This window comes from Trematosphaeria pertusa (assembly GCF_010094035.1).
Source record: "Trematosphaeria pertusa strain CBS 122368 unplaced genomic scaffold BU26scaffold_15, whole genome shotgun sequence".
Lineage (NCBI taxonomy): Eukaryota > Fungi > Ascomycota > Dothideomycetes > Pleosporales > Trematosphaeriaceae > Trematosphaeria > Trematosphaeria pertusa.
The window spans coordinates 561,602-580,555 of record NW_022987226.1 but is presented as its reverse complement, the minus strand read 5'-3'; the positions used below and the strand labels follow the sequence as shown (position 1 = coordinate 580,555).

The window sequence follows — 18,954 nt, the reverse complement described above, 5'->3', positions numbered from 1 at the left end:
AAACCTCTCACCTCGTGCAATTCTCTTCCCCATTACTCCCCAGCAATGCAACCAGAACCCAAGAAAATCTCAGTTCTGGGGCCTCCCGGCTCCGGCAAAGGCACGCAGTGCTCGCTACTCCAGAAACGCTTCTTTTGCGCGCACCTAAGCGTCGGCGATCTGCTACGAGCAGAGGTGGTCAAGCCGGGAAGTCCATATGCGGAACTCATTCGAGAGAACATCAAGGAGGGACGCATTGGGCCGAAGGAATTGACAGTCAGGTTTATGAAGCAGGCGATGGATGGAGTAGCTAAGGAAGGCGTCCAGTCGTTCTTCCTGGATGGTAGGCCGAACAACTGCATTCTAAAGACAAGGCTGACCCTTGCGCAGGATTCCCACGGAGACTCGACCAAGCAGAGTATTTCGAAGAGAAGGTCGGCCCGGTATCTCTCGTCCTGGTGCTCGAATGCCCTTCCGCTGTTTTGCTGGAACGACTGTTGTCGCGCCGCCGCGCTGATGACGATACCGGCACAATTCAGAAGCGGATCGATACGTTTAACAAGACGACGGCGCAAGTGCTGGAGAAGTACGAGGCTATGGGAAAGGTAGTGCGAGTGGACGGCAACCATGACGTGGAAAAGGTTGCTGCAGATATTCAATACGTGCTCCGGCAAGCAGGTGTGGAACTGCAAACCAGGGCTGGACTTGGGCTCAAAGCAGAAGCTTGATATCTCCATATGCCTACACTATTTCTTAACAAGGCCACCTGAAGCGGTGTCTACGAACGAGAAATTCAGGAAGGCCCTCATTGGAGTTTATATGAGGAAATGTCATCGGTGCTCGCTATAATATGATCGTGCGCTGGCTCCTTGTCCATCGGTCGGAGAATCGTATAAGCAGCGAATAGCGGCGCTCACTAATCCCACTTGCCCGGAAAACTGCGTGGAAAGATATTCAAGACAGCATGAAGAGTTCGTGATCTGATGAACGCTGCCAAGATCGCCGAGGTGAACATCTGTCATGAGATTCCCCTGCAGATTTCCCTTCGAGTAGGTTGAGGTCAGGAATTCAGTCTGGGTCGCTGGAACGAAACTTGTGCATAGAACTTAACTGGTTAAGGTTCTTACCGAACGGCCTATCCGATACGGAGTCCGGTCGTAGCTCAAAGCAGAATGATTCTTAGGTGCTGTGTGAACCGAATAAAGATATAAGGGAGCCACTGAATACAAAATGAAATTATCAAAGCCATAGCGATGCTCCGTGGCCTCCCGAACGCGCTTGACTGGTCGCCTTAGGTGAACGAAGAAATCTTGGAGGGCACCAAAGACATCTGCTGCGGCAGGAAGCTAGCTGACCGGCACGAAGGATCAACTGCTCGGCCCTTCCTCGACACGTACTGGGATGTAAAAGCTGGGAAAAGGTTGAATTGGGGATGAGACGAGACGCTTTGATCGCGGCGACGACCGAGAAAACACTTTGCAATAGCCTTATCGATAAACCATGTGAACGCTAAATTAGCGCAAGATCCCAATTCATCTCACTTCGAACGAACGCGTCCGTCCTCTCTCAATAAGATGTTATTTGGATGACCTCTATTCGCACTCTTTCCCTTCTGCATGAATTCCGTATGATCTGTCCTTCCACCGAGAAGTGGTTGGTGTCTCCAGAAGCGCCGACCGCAGCAAGTCCAGGAGTGGCTGCACCCGTCAATACATTCATACATCGCCCTACGTTGTTTGTGACCGATATTATCATAAGACTGGCGATTTCTACTGTAGGTTCCACATTACTATTATTTAAATCTGCTTTCAGACAAAGCTGCGGGCTGAGCAGAAGGCACTCAATCATTCCTGGTACTGACTCACGCCCAACCCCTGATAGAGTGAGCGAAATAATGGAGTATATGGAATACCATATGCCAAACCACCTTTGCTTACTGAAGATACATATCATAGAGCTAGTCTAGTTAGATGCTTCAACACGGCAGTCTCTGTAACTTTTCCTCTCGTAGCGATACAATCGGAGCCGCGCTCAAAGCCTGCTAACATCTCCCGCACTCCTTACTAAAGGATGATGCGGCGAAAGCGATTACTGCAATCCAGTTCCATACTATGCGGGTTTAACAAGCCTCCCGTATCCCAGATTCGTTGGTTAGACGAGTCCGTGACTTCTTTGTTCCACGCCGTGACTCATTCCTTCCTCCCACTCCCTGCATCCAAGAAGGGCGTCCTCCGCCCTTTGCCATCAAACAAACAACCACAAAGCGAATACACAAAACACTATCAAGAAAAGAAGCCCGCGAGCAGCTTTCAGTCTTCCATTGCTACCTAAATGCCCATGTATATATATCTTTTAAAGTCAAAGATTCGTCAACAAATCTAAAAGGCGTAGTGGCGGAGTGGTCAACGCGTAGCACTGCTAATGCTATTCCCTCGGGAGCCTCAGTTCGAATCTGAGCTACGTCGCAGATTTCTTTTTGCTTATCAGTCTGTGTTGGGAGTGTATGTAGAATAGGCTATAATACTTGCCCATAGATCTTCTCGCGCCACCCGACCCACCCACCCAACGTTCTTCACTAACAGAGCACTGGCGGATAGAATCAAAGCAAGTAGGAACTTCATGGCGACAGGTAATCGTGCAAACCGAGGGTATATGCTATTTTACGTTATAACATTGGTCAAGAAATTTAGAAGACAATGGGTTCGATCCATCTATGCGTGGATGCTCGATACCGGAAAGCAAATGCTGACAGGTTGCGCCGTTCGTTCTGGTAGGCGTCTACCTGGGCGTGCAGCTCATGGTCGTGACCGAAGAAAGGAGAGGAAGTTGGAGGCACAGTCTCCGGAGGCGCATGGAAGGGAATGTTTGTAACACCCACATCGGTTTTTAGAGTAGGAAAAGAAGGATCGGCGTAGGCGGATAGAGGGGGAAGAAAGGACGACAGCTACGACACTGTAAAGACATTGCATGTGTATCTAGCACTTCCAAATCGTGCCCTTTGGGTCCGCCTATTCATGCAAGCTCACCCAACCCTCCTAAACCGCTGAGCCTTTTGATGATACCCCTTCTGCCTGCGAATTTGGAAATATAGCGTCTTTTTTGCTGGTACTGTATATGTAGTATGCTCGCATCTTCTTTATGACGAGGTCGAGCGAATCGATGACTGCGCGCACTGCGCACCCAACCCTCGATGTACATCAACTTGCTCACTTCAATCTGAGCAGAGGAAACAACGTTCGGTGAAGTGAACCTTATCTATATAATGACTGCCTATCGTCCTACGTATTGCGTCTATGCCTTCTGGAATTGTTATTGATTCAAGAATCAACAGCTGCGCACCACGCTCTTTCCATCGTTTTCCTAGTCTTGCAACACCAAAAAAAGGAACAAAAAAAAGGACAAAAAAATTGGCAAAAAACCAATATCGCGCTCCTAATTTAGTGGCTTGGGAAAACCTTAGAAAGGTTTTATTTGGGGTCGGACCTCAGACCACATCTCGAGTGCCCGAATCGAACCGACGTCCTCTAAGAGAGTGATTGTTCGTCTGTGGAATCTTAGGCGCTATCCACTCTCCCATCGATCGGTTGATTATTGTGAAAAACATTCTAATTAAGAAATATATATACGCATTAGCCCTCGAATCTGCGGGCTGCGCACCTTCTCATGTTTGAGCGGCTTGGAACGGTGGCTCCTTCCATGGCCTCCATGGGCCCGTCACCTCACCATGGAACTGCGCGAACTGCATCCATTGCCACCACGAGTCACAGCCGCTGCGACCCACTGGCGGACGTGTAAAGGCCGGCCCGTCTGGGCTGCTCAGGAAGAACTCTTCCGTGAGTCGCATTGGCACCCGACAAAACTACCTGCACACTTCTCTTGTAGTACTGCTAATGCTATTCCTTCGGGAGCCTTAGTTTAAATCTGAGCTACATCGCGGATTTCTTTCTGCTCATCAGCCCGTTTTGGGGCGGAAGTGAAGTCGGCATTTCCCTTTTGCTCCCTCTCGCAGCTTGTACTGGCGATCTTGACTGCAGAGACCGGACTTCATTCCCTTCATGCGTTTTGGAAAAGCGAATATGACCCTCAGACGCGCCCATCCCTCCTAAGCAGTCAATCACAGCATTGTGAGAAGGTGTCAAAGAACTATGTTTCACAATGGTACGAATAGTGAACGAACAGCGCTTGCTGCCTACCACACAATACCTTGTTTACTCGAAGACATATTCACTCGAGTTTGGCGCCTTGAAAACGCTCTTGAAAACCAGCCTCTGCATAACAAACCCAGCTAGATAATATCCCTGTGGAAGAAAGAACAACTTCAACACGATATGCCGCATCTATTCTCCATCAACCACCACCACCACCACACAGCGAGCGCCCCTGAGCCTCCCCTTTCCAACTTCCCAGCAACACCATCCTCGCCCAACGCATATGCTCCCGCAACAACAGCGAACACTCCAAATAGCGAGCCCACCACATTGCTAGATCTCTTTCCGTCATGCAAGGAAGAAAAGCCTCCCAACCCAGCCCTCACCGTGCGCCTGCACAAGCTCCGCGAAACGCTCACCACGATCGAAATCTCTGTGCGCAACCGCGAACTGCTCATCTCCCTCGCGCGCAAAGACCCGCAATACCGACTCCACCTCTTAGAAAACAAGCAGTGGAAAGCGTGGGCCGAAGGCCAGAACCGCCTCTACTACGCAGTGCTCAAGCAAATGACGCTGCTCGGGGACCGCGCGAAGCAGAAGCATGTTGAGGACTGGGAGGCGAAGGTGGAAGAGCTGCGGCAGGGCACGCTGCATCTGAGCGATGTTATTGTGGGGGAGAACATGGCGTGGAATGCGAGTTGGCTAGCGGAGCGGCCAGCGGGGTTGAAGAAGGGGTGGAATTTTGGGGAGGCGGAGCGGAGGGGTGGGCCGGGGCTGGAGGAGGATCAGGTCGCTGCACCGACGGATACTGGGATGATGAATCCGAATGGGGATGTTGGGCGGAAGTATGCGAAGAACTATGCGGGGATTGCGAAGAACAGGCAGTTTTGAACACGAATTTAGAGGCGGGGGAAGCAGATAATCCGTCAGTCTGCGAGATTGTTGGACGAATTTGAATAGAATGCGATGCTATCTATAGACTTAGTGTATGCAAGTGCCAACCCTAATTGACGCGACGAGCCCATCGAATACCACCATTAACACCAAAGACATTACCTAATGTCGGAGAACCATAGGTATCGTAGGTATCATAAAGATGCAGCCAACAACTCCATGCCACGATGCGTAAGCGGCAATATGAAACCAGTATTCAAAAGAAAAATGTCTAATAATGCTCCCAAGTGCCGATCTGGTGTCCCAGCATGCGGGTCTTCGTCCAGTCAACTCCGTACTGATACGGTGCGAGAATAGGTTCTTCATCAATACCACAGTGATCATCTCCATCTCTTCCAGAGAACCAACCGAGCGCATATGTTTTCCGTAAACCCTCTACATGCTTCGTCATCTGCGTGCTGCTGAACTTCTCCGTGTCGACGAAATTGACAAGCATCTTGCTTTGGTGAATGAAGGCGAGAACCGAGGCCATCGTGCCGATTTGCCTGGGCATGAACTTGTGGGAACGTCGAGCGTAGACTAAGCAAGCAACCGCAACGAGGAAGAAGAGGATGACGATTGAAAGCGCAAATGAAGACCAGAAGGAACGGAATGTCTGATCCGTGTTATAGCGATCCCATTCATCGCTCGCGTCATGGTCGTTCTCACCGCCGTGTCCTGGAATGAACTTTTTGCCATCGACGGAGAACGATGAGACACACACGGTGAGGACCTCGGCTAGAATGGAACCGAAGCCAACTAACGCAACGATCCAATGTCGGTTCAAGAGAGCTTTGACGGGGAGGAAGATTGGGTTCGTGCCGGTGTAGTCGAGCGTGAGCGTCTTCGCAGGGGCGCGGCGTTGAGCGAGGATATAGTAGGGCTCGAGAGTACGGATGTCGCAGTTCATCGTGTTCCAAAGTAGTTTGACAATGGTAGCCAGTGCTGTTAGGAGGAAAGGAAGCTTTTCGGTTACGACGCCAGTGCCGTCGACGAATAAGAAGATCGGTAGTACGATGGCGAAGACGATTAGGTAGCATACATAGGGCACACCGGCCCGGAGACGAAGCATAAGCGGTCGGGGGTCAGATCCGATGTCGGGAATCTTCTCTGTGCTGTTGCGGATATATTCTCCCTGCCAGAGCGAGCTTTTATGCAGAATGTAGCGGCGATGTCGGAGTTGCTTGTGAATCTTTTCCAGAGGCGCTGTGTCTAAACCATGAAAGTCGGCCAAAATATGACTTCTTGTAGCCATGGCTGCGACGCCAGCGATTCCATTCGGGTCCGAAAGCAAACCACTCTTGCGGCGCATTTCGTAGATTAACACGCTACCGCAAGCGGCAACAAAAACTAGACAGGAGGTGACGGCTCTTGACCAGGGAGGATCGATGCGGACTGATTTCGGTTGGTTGGCCTCGCGCTGGCTCTGCGGCGGATACATTTCGACCGATGCGGACTGGAGGACAGGGACTAAGCTGCTTGCTATCAAGGTGGCCAGCGAGACGTAAATGACGGCAAACTGTCTGTGCCGCAGGGCTCGCAAAGGCACCAGCCAGCTCATAAATGTCAAGTAATCCATGTTCAGAGACTCGCCTGCCGTCGCCCCACTCTTCTTAGAGAGCTGATAATATGGTTCCAAGCGCTTGACCTCGAAGTCGGTAATCTGCCAAAGGATGCCGTAGATGACGAAAAAGAGTATCGGAGCGTATTTCCAAGTAAAGTACTTTAGTACGGACAGCTCTCCAGCCTTTTCGAACTGGATGAGACCGCCCTTCTCTGGATCTTCTCTAGCTCGTTTCATGGACAACTGGCAGAGGAATTCTTGGAGGCCCGCGAGGGCAAGCGCCACGATGATTAGGAAGGTGAGCCACGGCCAGCCCATGGAAAATGGCCGCCACGACGGCATATCGGGATCGGGAGGGAAATAGTAGCTCGTATGCGCGTCGCTACTGTCGCCGCGGCCGGTGGTTAGAACGCTCCGGGTCTCGAAATCGTTGCCCCCATCCAGATCGCTGATATCAACAGGAACTTCGGCAACTGCCACTATACCACCCATCTTCTCGGCCTCTTTTTGGGCATCCTTGGCTGCAGAATCTGCGACCTGCGTATTGGACAAGCCCCGTTTGTGACCATGAGCTGCTACCTGTTCGGGTGGTGCGCCTTGATGCGTGAAGGGCACCTCCATGATTGATGCCATTCCAGCACCTAATTGCGCTTCCAAGCGTTCGTACTCCGCTGCAAATCCAGCCTCATTGAGGTCGCGCTCTCGCTCCATGGCGTCTGCCGTACTGCCCATCTTCTTGGGAACCGCAAGTTTCTTCATTGGCAGGCCCCCATCGAAGCCGCTCAGATCATACCCCAGAGGCTCCTCCACCTCTTCGACATCTTTTAACCGTCGCCTACCGGAACCCGATTCCTCATCCTCTAACTTATTGTACTGTCCTCCTCGTGACCGCGCACTCTTTAAAGAGGTAAGCCGGCTCAAAAGCCGTTTTGTCCCACTGCCACTCTGTAACGCTGGTGGTGTGCCAGTCGGGCTGAAGGGGTCGGTGGAGGATTTGTACGAGGTATCTTCGGAGAATGAGGGAGGGGCGGGAGCGCTGGGAATTCGATATGAGGGTTCGGCTGGGAGGAGAGGAGAAGGATAGGACGTGCGCCTTGAAGAGGACGGTGTTTCGGCAGGGCTGACTGAAGCGACCGAAGCGGGACGGGATGGAAAGAGCTGTGAAAGCCTGTCGGATCCGGACGTGTTCTGTCGCATCAGAGGTGGTCGCGAATGTGAAGTCGGCGTCCCGCGTTCAACGGCCGGTGAGCCGGCGCGCAGAGCAGTAGGAACCGTGTCGATGGAGGGCTTCCTAGTCGTAGCGGGAGAGCCCACCCGGAGCGGTGAAGGGACCCCCTCCATGGTTCCCTTTTACGCGCCGGGATCCTCCTGTGTCTCTCTGCTGTTGAGGGTATGCTTGACACTCGATCGCGGCGGTTGGACAGCGGTTAAGAGCTCTTGAAAGGGTGGATCCGTACAGGATGCTCACGTGGGATAGCTCAGGAAGGGGAGAAAAGGCAGCAGGTTCGATGCAGGAGATCTCCGTCTCGTTCGCGGCTGAAGGATGCCTTGGGGCCTGGACCTAGATGTTAGCGGCGTTCAGCCTCGTGCAAATCGAGTTGAGCCTACCACCAAAACAGAAACAAAAAGCGAGCGAAATGCCCGGCCAGGCTACTCAACGCCTGTCCGCGACCACCATGAACGAAAGACAGCGAAAAGCGATTTGCGAGTTGTTGCAAGAGCAATTGCGTCTTGGACGACTTGTGCCTCTGCTCAGCCCTGGCGGCGGGTCAGATCGGGCCGAGCTGACAGCTAATTAACGGGACCCACGGCCCTGGTAGACGGCGCCAGGGGCTCTGCGGGGTATCAGATGGCTCTCCAGACGGCAGACGGCGATGCCATCAAGAATAGTGCACGAAGTACAGAGACGTAGAAAAGGCCGGATGGAAGCGGCACCCTCGCGGACGAGTCCTCTGCCATGGTTTCGTGCGCAGAGTGCAGCTTGTGATGGTTGGTGCTAAAAATACGACACAGCCGCATTGGAGCCCTGTCGGTAAAGATTGCCCCTCTGGTGCGGCGAGACGAATACGATCGGGCATTTGGGGGCTGAGAAAGCTTGAGAACATGGGAGAGAGCGCCAGACCGGAATTCAATACTTTGAAGGCGCTTGAGGAAGTAAAAGAGCATGCGGCTGGAGTGCGAAGTCTGAAGAAGCTTTCCAGCAGCTCCACGGGATTGGAAGGCGATGCGCGCAAGGCTGCCCAATGAGGACGGCGCAGGCGGTCGCGACTTCCTTTGCCTCGTCCAGACACGGACAGCTACACCACCAGCTTGGATAGAACTTTCAGCTCGGTTTCCTATCCCTTGATACATTAGAGTTGAGAGGACCACACTTGAAATTCACCAATGACCCGTGCACCAGGGCTGGAAAGAAGGGCGCAGCACCGCCCTACGGCAGTGACTCAACACCACATCACACGGGATATAAGTCGCCCAGGAGGGGCAACTTCAAGGGATATCAATTTCCAGCCATTCCTTCTAAAGTCCAATACTCTCTGATTACACGAGGCCCATGATGGACGAATCCAGAGCAAGCCAGACTCCCTACCGTCAAATCCGAGCGAAACACGACGAGAATACAGTCACCGTCTACCAAGCATATAGCGCCGAAATAGCCATTCCGGCAGTCAAGTCTCAGAAACTCAGCGCATCCCCAAGCTTCAGCACAACACGCATGACATGGATCAAGCCATCCTGGGCTTGGATGCTCTACCGCAGCGGCTACTCGTACAAGGACTCCAGACAGACACATATCCTGGCTCTGACCTTGAGTCGCCAGACCTTTGTCTCTCTTCTGAGGACAGCGATGGTGCACGGGAATGAAGCCCATGATGGAAACGCGAATCTCGGAGCTGAACGGAGGATAAAGAAGGAAAGAGTGAGAGTGCAGTGGGATCCTGAGCGCACCGTGAGGTTAGGGAAGCTGCCGTATAGGAGCATACAGATAGGCGTGCCCGGAGGATTGGTGGATGAGTTCATGGAGGGCATCGTCCGCATTGAAGATGTCACGGAGAAGGCACGGAAATTGAAGAGTGTACTTGACGAGGATGTGAAGACCAAGCTGGGAATGGAGGATTTAAAGAGGATGGAGTTGTCTCCGGAAGAGACGGAGGTTGAGATTGATGACGAGTTGCGAAAGATTCTACGTATGGATGTAAATGAAGAGGTATCATGATCCGATGAGATGTGTAGCTATGCTGCAAGAATATCTACAGCGCCTGAAGCACAACGATTAACGCTTCCAACACCTACTGAATGTATTGTGGAAAGGTCGCAAAGGAGAGTTCCTGGGAGTGTATAATCCAAAGTGGGTATCTTCCCGACACCCGATGCGCAACGCATCCCGTACTAGCCGATCGGTTCAAGCCCCAGAGAACAAGTCCAGCCCAATCTCAACCTCGACAGAGCGCGGAGATTCGCTTCGAAACATCCGCGAATTCCTGAAGAGATCGATGACGCGCTGGAAAGCAACTTCCGAAGCCCGAGTACCTCGATGTACACGAACTTTAGCCTCGCGAGACATATCCTCTGGTAGTTGGAAGACCATCCAACTGCAATCCGAATCGGAATGCTCGCTGATTCGAGAGAAACATTCGTCAGCCGTGCAGTCGCCGCTCAGAAGCACGTTTCCAAGGGGTAACACCGGAGCAGGCCCTGAAGAGACGCGATATAACCGTAGCTCGATCTGGAAGGATTCATTCCGTGAATCTACAGCGCTCCTCTTCGTAGCCTGGCGTCGGGTTTGGGTACCCATGACTGAATCATCAGACCCGGAGGCGGTGTCGTCATCGTCATCATCGTTGTCTGGGGTGAGGGCTTTTCGAGGCGGAGTTGATTTCGATTTCTGGGATTTTCGCACGCGTCGTCTGCGCGCTGGTGTGGCTGCGGTCTTCTGCCGCTGCTTCTCAGTCCTACCAAGGTTGAAGCACTTGCGACATACTATCTTCCGGAGGTACTGCTTCAATCTAAATGGTGTGAGTAACTGAACGTTCCTGAGATTGCGGAGCAGCTTACATCGAGCTGTCCCGGGGGTACACAAGATCAGACATGTACCTTGTGTTCTTCTTCGGTGACCGCAGATGCTCTCTGCTACCCAGCTCGGGTCGAGGCCATATCTTAGGGCCATATTCGGCGAGGAGAGTGTCGAGTTCCTTGTCGAACAGCTTAGGATCATCTTCGTAGTATGCCTGCTCGCCTTGCTCGCGTTGAAGCCGTTCCGCTAGGGTTGCAAGTTCTTCTTTGTACAGCTGGATCACAGGTTCGTACTTGAGAATGACACGTCTGGGGATATGATTTGGGTCTTCGCGTTCTTTGCCGTAAGTTCGGAGTCCAAGCGCCTCAATTTGTTCGTGTACACTCATGGTTGGGGAGGTGAGCCTCGACAGGTTGTCGATGGATTTGGGAAGCAATATCCGTCGCTACTGAAGATAGAGAGACTTCGCTAGCCTAGTCCTGCTGACGTTTGAAAAGAATGAGGAGATGTCGTACCGACAAGCGCCCGGGTGTGAACTCGCGCCCCTGAATGAGGCTGGAGTAGCGCACGGACCATAGTGTAATCCAGGCGACTGCGTCGAGGCGGCGCACCCACTTCACTCCACCGTAACGTCGCCGCAGGTCGGCAACAACAGCTTCGCTGCGATTGATGTTTGACCTTCTGTTAGCGTTGGCGCACAATAGGAACAACAAGAGCCCGGCCGAGGCTGCGGCACCAGACCGCACACCCTCGCAGCTCGTCCAAATTCCACATCAAAGAATCCAAAGCTTCCTACTCCCAGACACACCCTCTCGCCCATCAAGTCAACAGTCTTCCAACTCTCGCGGTCCGTTAATCACGACTTCTTGTTAGTCGCTACCCCACCAGGCAACCACTAGCCTCGCTCGGTAATGGCGCCGGAACGCGACATATTCTCCTGCTTCAACAAAAAGGGGCGTCCGAGAGGCCACTTCTTCAGCTGTCACGACCTCTACGCTGCTGGTGTCTGGATTGGTTACTTGTCGCCAGAGAAGCATGGCCAATCGTTCAAAGGGTTGCCCTCGTTTAACCAGCTCAAGAAGAACTGCCAGAAATTCAACCCTCCCTTCCCTCCTGGCATCCCTGGTGTTGCTTGCGAAGAGCGATATGCAGTTTGCCGCGGCTGCTTTAGCGGCCAGTCTCAGCTCATCACTCTACGGGAAGTCAATTTCATGAGCAAGATGGTGAGCCGATCGTCTCTCCGCCCACTTTGACCACACCAAGCTCACATCTTCTAGAAATTGGTCGTCATGCCACTTGATGGCACGGACGACGAGGGCATGTTCTGCATTCTTCTTCCTCAGCCGACCGACAGGTCTCTTCAGGGGATCCAAGCCTACAGGCCATATGAGTACACAAAAGGCGGTCAAGGCCAAACCTTTGCCAGCAACATTATGCTCCTTGGACTTCGAAACAACAGTCAATCCAGCGGCACATTGGAAGCTGTCCGTGTGGCATTGGAACCCCCTGAGACTGCGAGTAAGCAAGCCAATAATGAGTCTCTCGTTTCACCAGCGGAGGCTACTGCATCGCGAAGTGGTCGGTCCGCGTCGACTACCGACAGGAATTACGAGCATAATGCCGGACAATGCACAGGACGCGCATCAGAGAAGCGGAATCTATCAGATGGCAGCAGCGAGAACGAGCGGCCATTCAAGCGGCAAGAAACTGAGACGCTGATTTCCCGAGCACAAAAACCGACTCCGGGCTCACGCGAGACAACTGGGCCTCCATCAAGCATGGAGCACAACATTCCCACTTCCACACCTCGCAATACCGGCTCTGCTCCCGCTATACCCGAGGTAATCCCGCTAGATCTCACCGACGAGCAGTCGAAACGAATCCGGCTCATCTGGATGGTGGAGGCCGAAGCAGTTGAATATGAGTTCGGTCATCCCCTCTCCAATTGCGCTACTTTTTCAAAGTATCTGGAACTGCTTCAGGAGGATGCGGCCGACGATCGAGAAGTCATTGAAATCCTGCAGAGTACAAGGGTGTGGCGCATGACCTATCAACTCTCCGGCGCTCCCAAGAAGGCTTTCACTGTACGATTGGGCGACGACACCGGATTCGAAAGGCTTCAGCAGTCTCTTCTGCAATCATCATTTTGGGAAGGAAACCCCAAGTCCAAGATCGATGTCATGGTTCGAGCCTTGAAGTGAACGATACCCAAAACTTTCTCACTTTTAGTTCTGGCTTTACTCGCACATGGGCATACCATCTCACGAGCATGCCCATGTCATTTCGGGGGACAGCAGTTTCCCTTGGCGCATGATGGAACACGTTTCAGCCGTGGTTGAGCTTAGCTATCTGGCCTGCTATATTTGAGAATCTCACCGTAACGGGCTATACACGTACAGCATCATTTACCTGCTATTTAGCTAGCTCATATTTACTACACCCCTCTTCAAAAATTGCCTCTTACACAATAGATCACTCTCCCCAAGGCCGAAGAACGCCGTGAAACCGATGAGCGTGATACGGCAGCGGTAACGAACTTCTTCCCGTGGGATCTGCTTCCGCGATGTAAAGATTCCAAAGGAGGCCCTTTCTCCTGTCCTCCTGGGCTCTGTGCTAAGAATGCTTGCTGCCCACGGCTGTACCTCATGAAACCACTCACTTACGCCTGTCTTTCTGACTTCTTAATATCCGCGCACGTAAGTACGGCCTAACATGCTCCTCTCCGGGGTTAACTGTCGGGTCGTTGAGGCGGTGAGAGCTCGCGTCTTCACTCTTGTCACGTGAGACAGCTGTTTGGCTGCCTGCATGTGGCGTCCGACGGCAGCCGCACTGTCTTTTGATTGCAGCAGAGCAAACGCACCCTCTCGGCAAGCTGCGTCGGCCCTAAATTCCAATTTTCACAGTGGTGGAGCTCCTTCCGGTAATCGCACCGCTGGATGAGTCGTCCGTTGCTCCTTGCCTTTCGCGGTCGCTTCACCAACGCTCGTTCGATTTCGACATCTACTCCCATAGCACGCCGCGACACACTCCTACGAGACTGACTTACGTTCGGATTCACCTACCACTCTTGTGAAGCTGTGCCTTGAAGGCATTGCTTCTCTTCTTCAACCCTTAACTATGCGGACGAAAGAGACTTTCAGAAAAACCGTTGGGGTTGAAACGGCCACTCGCGACCTCATCCTCTCCGACAACCTGGGCACGTCGAACGCGTTTAATAAGCCCATACGCGAAGCACTGGGCTTCCGTGAGATCGGGATCGGGACCCATCCCAAGTTTGTCTCAAGTCACATAAGCCATCTCTACAAGGAGCTCGATAATCTGGCGAAAGAGCGACTTCCTCTGGATGACCTGGACGGAATACTGCGTGCATGGCGGGAACGCGCCCTCGAGTCACTAATCGTGAACCTCCTAGAGAAATACGGCTCTAAGATCTGGGGGGACGCGATGGACAAACGGTGTCCTTTGTCTAACCCTCGATCGCAGTTGCTCATTGAAGGCGACAGCGAATTCTATACCACAGACCTTTTCTACGAATGCAGCAATCACCGTGCATTGTGAGTATGCTCACTCGGTTCTTAAAGTCGATGCTAACTTACTATCGCATAGCATCGCGCTCCAGCTAGAGCACCTGGCTTTCGTGAAAGCAATCGCCTTCCACAGGAACCATCATGCGCACAAGACATCAGGGAAAGACCAGACTCTACCAAACCACCCCCAGACTGTAGCCTCCCGCAAAGCATCAGCCAGACCGCGTTGGTCGCTAGTGGTGGTGCTCCGATTGTCATCAGACAACCTCTTTGCCATCAGGGACAAATATTCTCCTATCGCCTTTCGCGGACGAAAGCGGAAGCGGCGCACACACGTAGACAATGATAAGCGGTATCAGCTACGCACCGATGCTATGAGGATCGTGGAAGATATCGAAGATGAAGACAGCGAAGATGAAGATATCGAATATGAAGACAGCGAAGATGAAGACAGCGATGGTGAAGACAGCGAAGACGGAGATTATTATGAGCCCACATCAACTGGACGAAATCGAAACCCTGGTAGGGTCCCCAGCATTCTAGAGTCGCTTTCGGCCGACCGGCACCCAAATTCTGCTGAACGCAAACGCCCCAAGACGCTGATGGGCACGATCCGAGTCAGCCGTGCGGGCTTAAGCCTTAGAAGTACTGCATCCGATCGTCCTCGCACTCTCGGGCCAGATCCGCAGCAGCTGAGCGACGAGTCGGTGGTCGAGACATCTCCAGTTCCGTCGACATCGGAAATTATCGCCAACAGCATCGAGCGTACAGCGCTGCCCGGGTCTGGTGAGACGGTAGAATCGAGGGGCCAACAAGCCCTCCCCAAGCATGAGCTGGTCAAAATGCGGGACAATCTTCGCCTTCTAATCCTTGGAGAGCTTTGCGATATCCGTTCCGCCCACTCGAAGTCTCAAGGTCCGGCCCAAATGTGGAGCAAATCTCAAGAGCTGGACGACCTTCTATTGGCTATTTGGAAAGCAGACAAAGAAGAAATCCTCCTTGAGATGGGACCAGAGAAGTACAAGAATGTAAGCGACGTAGTCGATGCCTGGCTACTCTTTCGGGACATCGCCAGAAAACTCGGCCGACACGCAGGCGTGCACCCTTCCGAAGGGAAGCCATTTCCGCAAATTGGTTACGAAGCGTGGGTGGAGAAGCTTGGAGGTGACGATAAGTATCTCGAATTGGATTACCAGTTGACGGAGGCCCGTGTCGAGCTGCGAAAGTCTGGAGCATGCCGGAACACGGCCGAGGTTGCGGGGAAGTTGACTGAGGCGTTCGCCTCCGCAACCAAGTATGCCAACGCGACCAAGGCCTACAAGAAGGGAGTTACCAGGTTCAACGAGAATTTATTCTCTTGGCAGTTGGACTTCTAAGACTGAGCTATATGGCGGACACCACGGCTGATAGCCTCCCTGGCCAACGCTTTTACCGCTTCGATTCTTCTCTCTCGGAAGGCATTACGTCTCTCTAGATGTTGGCTGACAGAGGAAGCGGTGCATGTACACCAGCTTCTTCATGACTCATGTATGAGTAGGGAGTGGGGGCGAATGACGAGGATGGATTGGGTTGTTGAGATCGACAGAGCGTTGACTTTTCACACTGTGGCTGCATGGCTGTGCAACTGTGGCTTGACTAGTGCGAAAATGTAACTTCGTACGCGAAACCTTTAACGTGCCATGATTCGACTCTCCTTCTTTTCACTTTCCTCAACAACATGTCCTGACCCGACCAATGCACATTCGTCGGCAAACGGATATGGCTGAGTTCGCTAATCGCACCTCCCACTCTTATCTCTCTTTGACGCCAAAACATCGCGATTGCTGTTTCCTAAGCCCATCTGCATGTCATCTTTTACCGAGAGGGAATCTGCGCCCTGCGCATCATCGCCGACCATCACTTTTGCGAAAGATTCCATCAATACACTAGAGTCTATCGTGGCCTAATACTCCTACCTATCCTAATCTATCGTTACTGGTGCCTACGGCGACCAATTCGTTGTCGCGATGGACGGCACTTCAATCGATTTCGCCACCTCCAAGGACTGGCTCGATATCATGAAAAACCGGTCAAAACTACGAATGCATGAGTTGATCGAGCGTCTGGGACTTCGCGCAAAATGGAGCCAAAATAAGCGGGGTAAAACTAATTTCGAGAGTGCGCTGGTGAGAGACCTAGTCACAGACATGAGCGACGTTGTTGCGACGCTTCCGAAAGAGCAGGACGATCTTGTAAAGTTTCTATCGAAGGCGGGCAGTCTCAAAGAGGAGGTTGAGGGCCTACTGCAGAAGCACGGCTCTGCTATCTGGGGGAGAGTAGGTGATAGGGAACACCTAATTAGCGTGGGCGAACCCGGAGTTGAGGAGGGGATTTATCCTAGGGATCTCTACTTTGAGAACGAGGAGGATAGAGCGCAGTGAGTCCCAAGTGTGTGTGAAAGAAGAAGAAATTCATAGTTTGCTTATGAGAGATTCAGGATCGAGATTTTGCTCCATTGGTGGCTTGGGATGAAAGCAATCAATGTCATCCTCGCTCGCGAACGTTTGGACCGTGAGAGGAAAAAGAAAGAGGAGAACAGGAGGGCAAGAATAGAGCTCGATAATCCTCAGGACGCCTCTTCCTCCACATTTGTCGCGCTCGCACCCAATGCTAGCGGGCCGGCGATGCCAACGCTCAACACGAACGTACCTTCGATATCATCTATAGAGGCTGTCCGCCATATGCAGGCCCTCCAGAGCGAGAACGTGTCTCGAGGTAGTCCCATCTCGACATCAATGGTCACGCCGCCGGAGTCAAGTGAGAGTCCTATCGTTACTGCGAGAGGCAGTATTGGCAACGGTGATGCCGTCCACTTTACTACCGTAAACGCACACCCACCTCAGGCTGCTCCAATGCAAACTGTCATGGAAGGAGTGTGGAATCGGCTGGCTACAGGCGGGATGAATGGGTCTCGACACGGAAGTATATCGTCACAAGGGCCCATAAGCACGTCGTCATGGTCAGCGGTAAATACAGCCCCGCAACCAGCAGGGCCCAGACGAACGTCGTTGGCGATGGAAACAACACAACAGCCAGCGCCGCAAGCAGCAATGAATACATCGCCGGACGCAATCCGGCAATTAGGAGCTGAGCTCTCAAAGCTGGTTTCGGACCTTACGCCTGAGAGCAAAGCAACGACAAATGGCAACAGTATCTCATCTGCTACTCCGCAAACCATACACGACGAAACCCTACGAAACGGCGGTCCATACCGCGGTCTTGACGTGGATACCCTGCTCGCGCTCCGCGCCTACATCTATCAAGAAGAGACTAGCGTGCCTTGGGACGAAGACACACTTCTGCTCAAACTGGAGATTGCGTGGCGAGAAGGCGTCAGATCTGACTACAACCGCATGCAGGACAACATACTCGTCTTCGTTGCACGGGAACGCGCGTTTCTCACTTGGATAGAACTAAAGCGTCATCTAGCGGACCTAGACCGCGCTGACAAACGTAAGTCTAGCTACCACCCTGCCCTCACTTTGATTTGGTATACTAATGTCTCCCCTAGGCTGGCGCGAAGAAGGCACCACAGCACCCGAGATCGAGCGTCGCATCCAGCAACACAGAACGCTTATGGGTGCGACACGCGAACTCATCCGGAACTGGGAGGACATAGGGCAGGTCGCCGGCGCCGGCGCCGCCGACAAAGACGAGCTTCTTCGCCAGGCCTTCGTGGTGCTGGCGGGCGAGAAGTACGCGGTCGAGCTGCAGTGGAAGAGCGTAGAGTTTACGGGGGTAATGCGGTGGCTGGCAGAGCACCTGGAGGGGTTTAGGAGGGAAGAGGAAGAGGAGGGCGAGGGTGTGTATTATTTCGGCTAATTGACTCCGCCATTGACGCAAGCGGAGAGGAGTTAGCGGCGCATACTCGCATGTTCTTGGTACCTTAGCGCGATAGTGTTTGCTTTGTGGCTGGCTTCTGGATTCCTAGCATGTAATAATTCGCGATGGCTTTCAAGGTTCTGGATAAAGCTTGTAATCAAAACCTCAGGGTGGCCGGATGACGTTCCCATCTCGTAAAAAGGGCTCCAGGGCTGCTGGCGGCCTGAGCCGATGAGTAATGGGATGCCGGACGAGGGCATGTACTCGCGCTAGACGCAGACAGGGTCTTCAATTGCTGCGTACTCGGCGACGGGAGATGAGCTGACGGCTCTGGTGATGTATCACCCCGTTGTGCCTCGAAACGGCTAGCATGAGTCGCATTTTTATTCTTGTTGGGTGATGCGGGAAAAGGAAAAATGGACGCAAATGTAGGGCGGAACGCCAAGGCGTTAGCCGAGAGATGCCGATAGATCTGTCCTCGTATTATCTTGTGACAAGTATTCCACCGATCGTAAGGACGAGTGCTCATTTTAGCCCTGACTCGGGGTTTCGCGGGTCAATGAGGGCGTGGAGTACGGTCCAGGGTTCGGTGCGCAGCTCACTTGTATGCGACATGCAAAGCGGCGAGTGCATTGGTGTGCACGTGTGCGCGAGTAGGGTCGGAGGCCACCAAGCTGCCAAGTGGGAAGAGCATTGACCGTGTAACGGTAGCACCAAGTCCATACCAGAGCGCGAGAGCGACGCAGTGCGGATGGCAACACGCTTCCTAGCACATGTTACAGAATTTCATATATCGCGTGAACTGCCATCGCATCCCTCTCCCGCCGCCTTTGCCTTCGCGCTCGCGCTCTCTCCGACTGACCAGAAAGCGACGCCGCTATCGCGTGCCCAGCACCAGTAAGCCATGGATCGTATCCAGTCCAATACCGG

At 52.9% G+C, this 18,954-nt stretch overlaps 8 protein-coding genes and 1 non-coding gene across 9 annotated transcripts; 7 read left to right on the top strand and 2 right to left on the bottom strand.

Annotated features, from left to right (window-relative positions):
- Positions 1 to 45: 45 nt before the first annotated feature.
- Positions 46 to 756, top strand: BU26DRAFT_608667 (P-loop containing nucleoside triphosphate hydrolase protein; the record flags this gene model as incomplete). The annotated part of the gene is made up of 2 exons (XM_033835860.1): positions 46 to 322; positions 370 to 756. 2 exons carry the CDS (start codon positions 46 to 48, stop codon positions 705 to 707), a joined length of 615 nt encoding a protein of 204 aa, XP_033679213.1. The 3' UTR covers positions 708 to 756.
- Positions 757 to 2,363: 1,607 nt separating this feature from the next.
- Positions 2,364 to 2,444, top strand: BU26DRAFT_t53. Its single transcript has one exon. It is a non-coding gene; the product is annotated as a tRNA-Ser (tRNA).
- Positions 2,445 to 4,307: 1,863 nt separating this feature from the next.
- On the top strand, positions 4,308 to 5,018 carry BU26DRAFT_569208 (uncharacterized protein; the record flags this gene model as incomplete). Its single annotated transcript, XM_033833861.1, has 1 exon — positions 4,308 to 5,018. The coding sequence occupies one exon, from the start codon at positions 4,308 to 4,310 to the stop codon at positions 5,016 to 5,018; it is 711 nt and encodes a 236-aa protein (XP_033679212.1).
- A 13-nt stretch (positions 5,019 to 5,031) lies between these two features.
- Positions 5,032 to 8,180, bottom strand: BU26DRAFT_95883 (uncharacterized protein). Its single transcript, XM_033836547.1, has one exon. It carries the CDS (start codon positions 7,963 to 7,965, stop codon positions 5,293 to 5,295), a length of 2,673 nt encoding a protein of 890 aa, XP_033679211.1. The 5' UTR covers positions 7,966 to 8,180; the 3' UTR covers positions 5,032 to 5,292.
- A 998-nt stretch (positions 8,181 to 9,178) lies between these two features.
- Positions 9,179 to 9,838, top strand: BU26DRAFT_509144 (ATP-dependent RNA helicase DHX8; the record flags this gene model as incomplete). The annotated part of the gene is made up of 1 exon (XM_033827128.1): positions 9,179 to 9,838. One exon carries the CDS (start codon positions 9,179 to 9,181, stop codon positions 9,836 to 9,838), a length of 660 nt encoding a protein of 219 aa, XP_033679210.1.
- Positions 9,785 to 11,145, bottom strand: BU26DRAFT_522893 (uncharacterized protein). The gene is made up of 2 exons (XM_033829901.1): positions 10,678 to 11,145; positions 9,785 to 10,628 (listed from the first exon to the last, which is right to left on the bottom strand). The coding sequence occupies exons 1-2, from the start codon at positions 11,022 to 11,024 to the stop codon at positions 10,025 to 10,027; spliced, it is 951 nt and encodes a 316-aa protein (XP_033679209.1). The 5' UTR covers positions 11,025 to 11,145; the 3' UTR covers positions 9,785 to 10,024.
- Positions 11,146 to 11,264: 119 nt separating this feature from the next.
- Positions 11,265 to 13,118, top strand: BU26DRAFT_608664 (uncharacterized protein). Its single transcript, XM_033835859.1, has 2 exons — positions 11,265 to 11,859; positions 11,914 to 13,118. The coding sequence occupies exons 1-2, from the start codon at positions 11,548 to 11,550 to the stop codon at positions 12,835 to 12,837; spliced, it is 1,236 nt and encodes a 411-aa protein (XP_033679208.1). The 5' UTR covers positions 11,265 to 11,547; the 3' UTR covers positions 12,838 to 13,118.
- Positions 13,119 to 14,481: 1,363 nt separating this feature from the next.
- BU26DRAFT_522891 (uncharacterized protein) lies at positions 14,482 to 15,744 on the top strand. Its single transcript, XM_033829900.1, has one exon. It carries the CDS (start codon positions 14,538 to 14,540, stop codon positions 15,537 to 15,539), a length of 1,002 nt encoding a protein of 333 aa, XP_033679207.1. The 5' UTR covers positions 14,482 to 14,537; the 3' UTR covers positions 15,540 to 15,744.
- Positions 15,745 to 15,856: 112 nt separating this feature from the next.
- BU26DRAFT_522890 (uncharacterized protein) lies at positions 15,857 to 18,310 on the top strand. The gene is made up of 3 exons (XM_033829899.1): positions 15,857 to 16,579; positions 16,640 to 17,655; positions 17,714 to 18,310. The coding sequence occupies exons 1-3, from the start codon at positions 16,170 to 16,172 to the stop codon at positions 18,022 to 18,024; spliced, it is 1,737 nt and encodes a 578-aa protein (XP_033679206.1). The 5' UTR covers positions 15,857 to 16,169; the 3' UTR covers positions 18,025 to 18,310.
- The last annotated feature ends 644 nt before the right edge of the window (positions 18,311 to 18,954 follow it).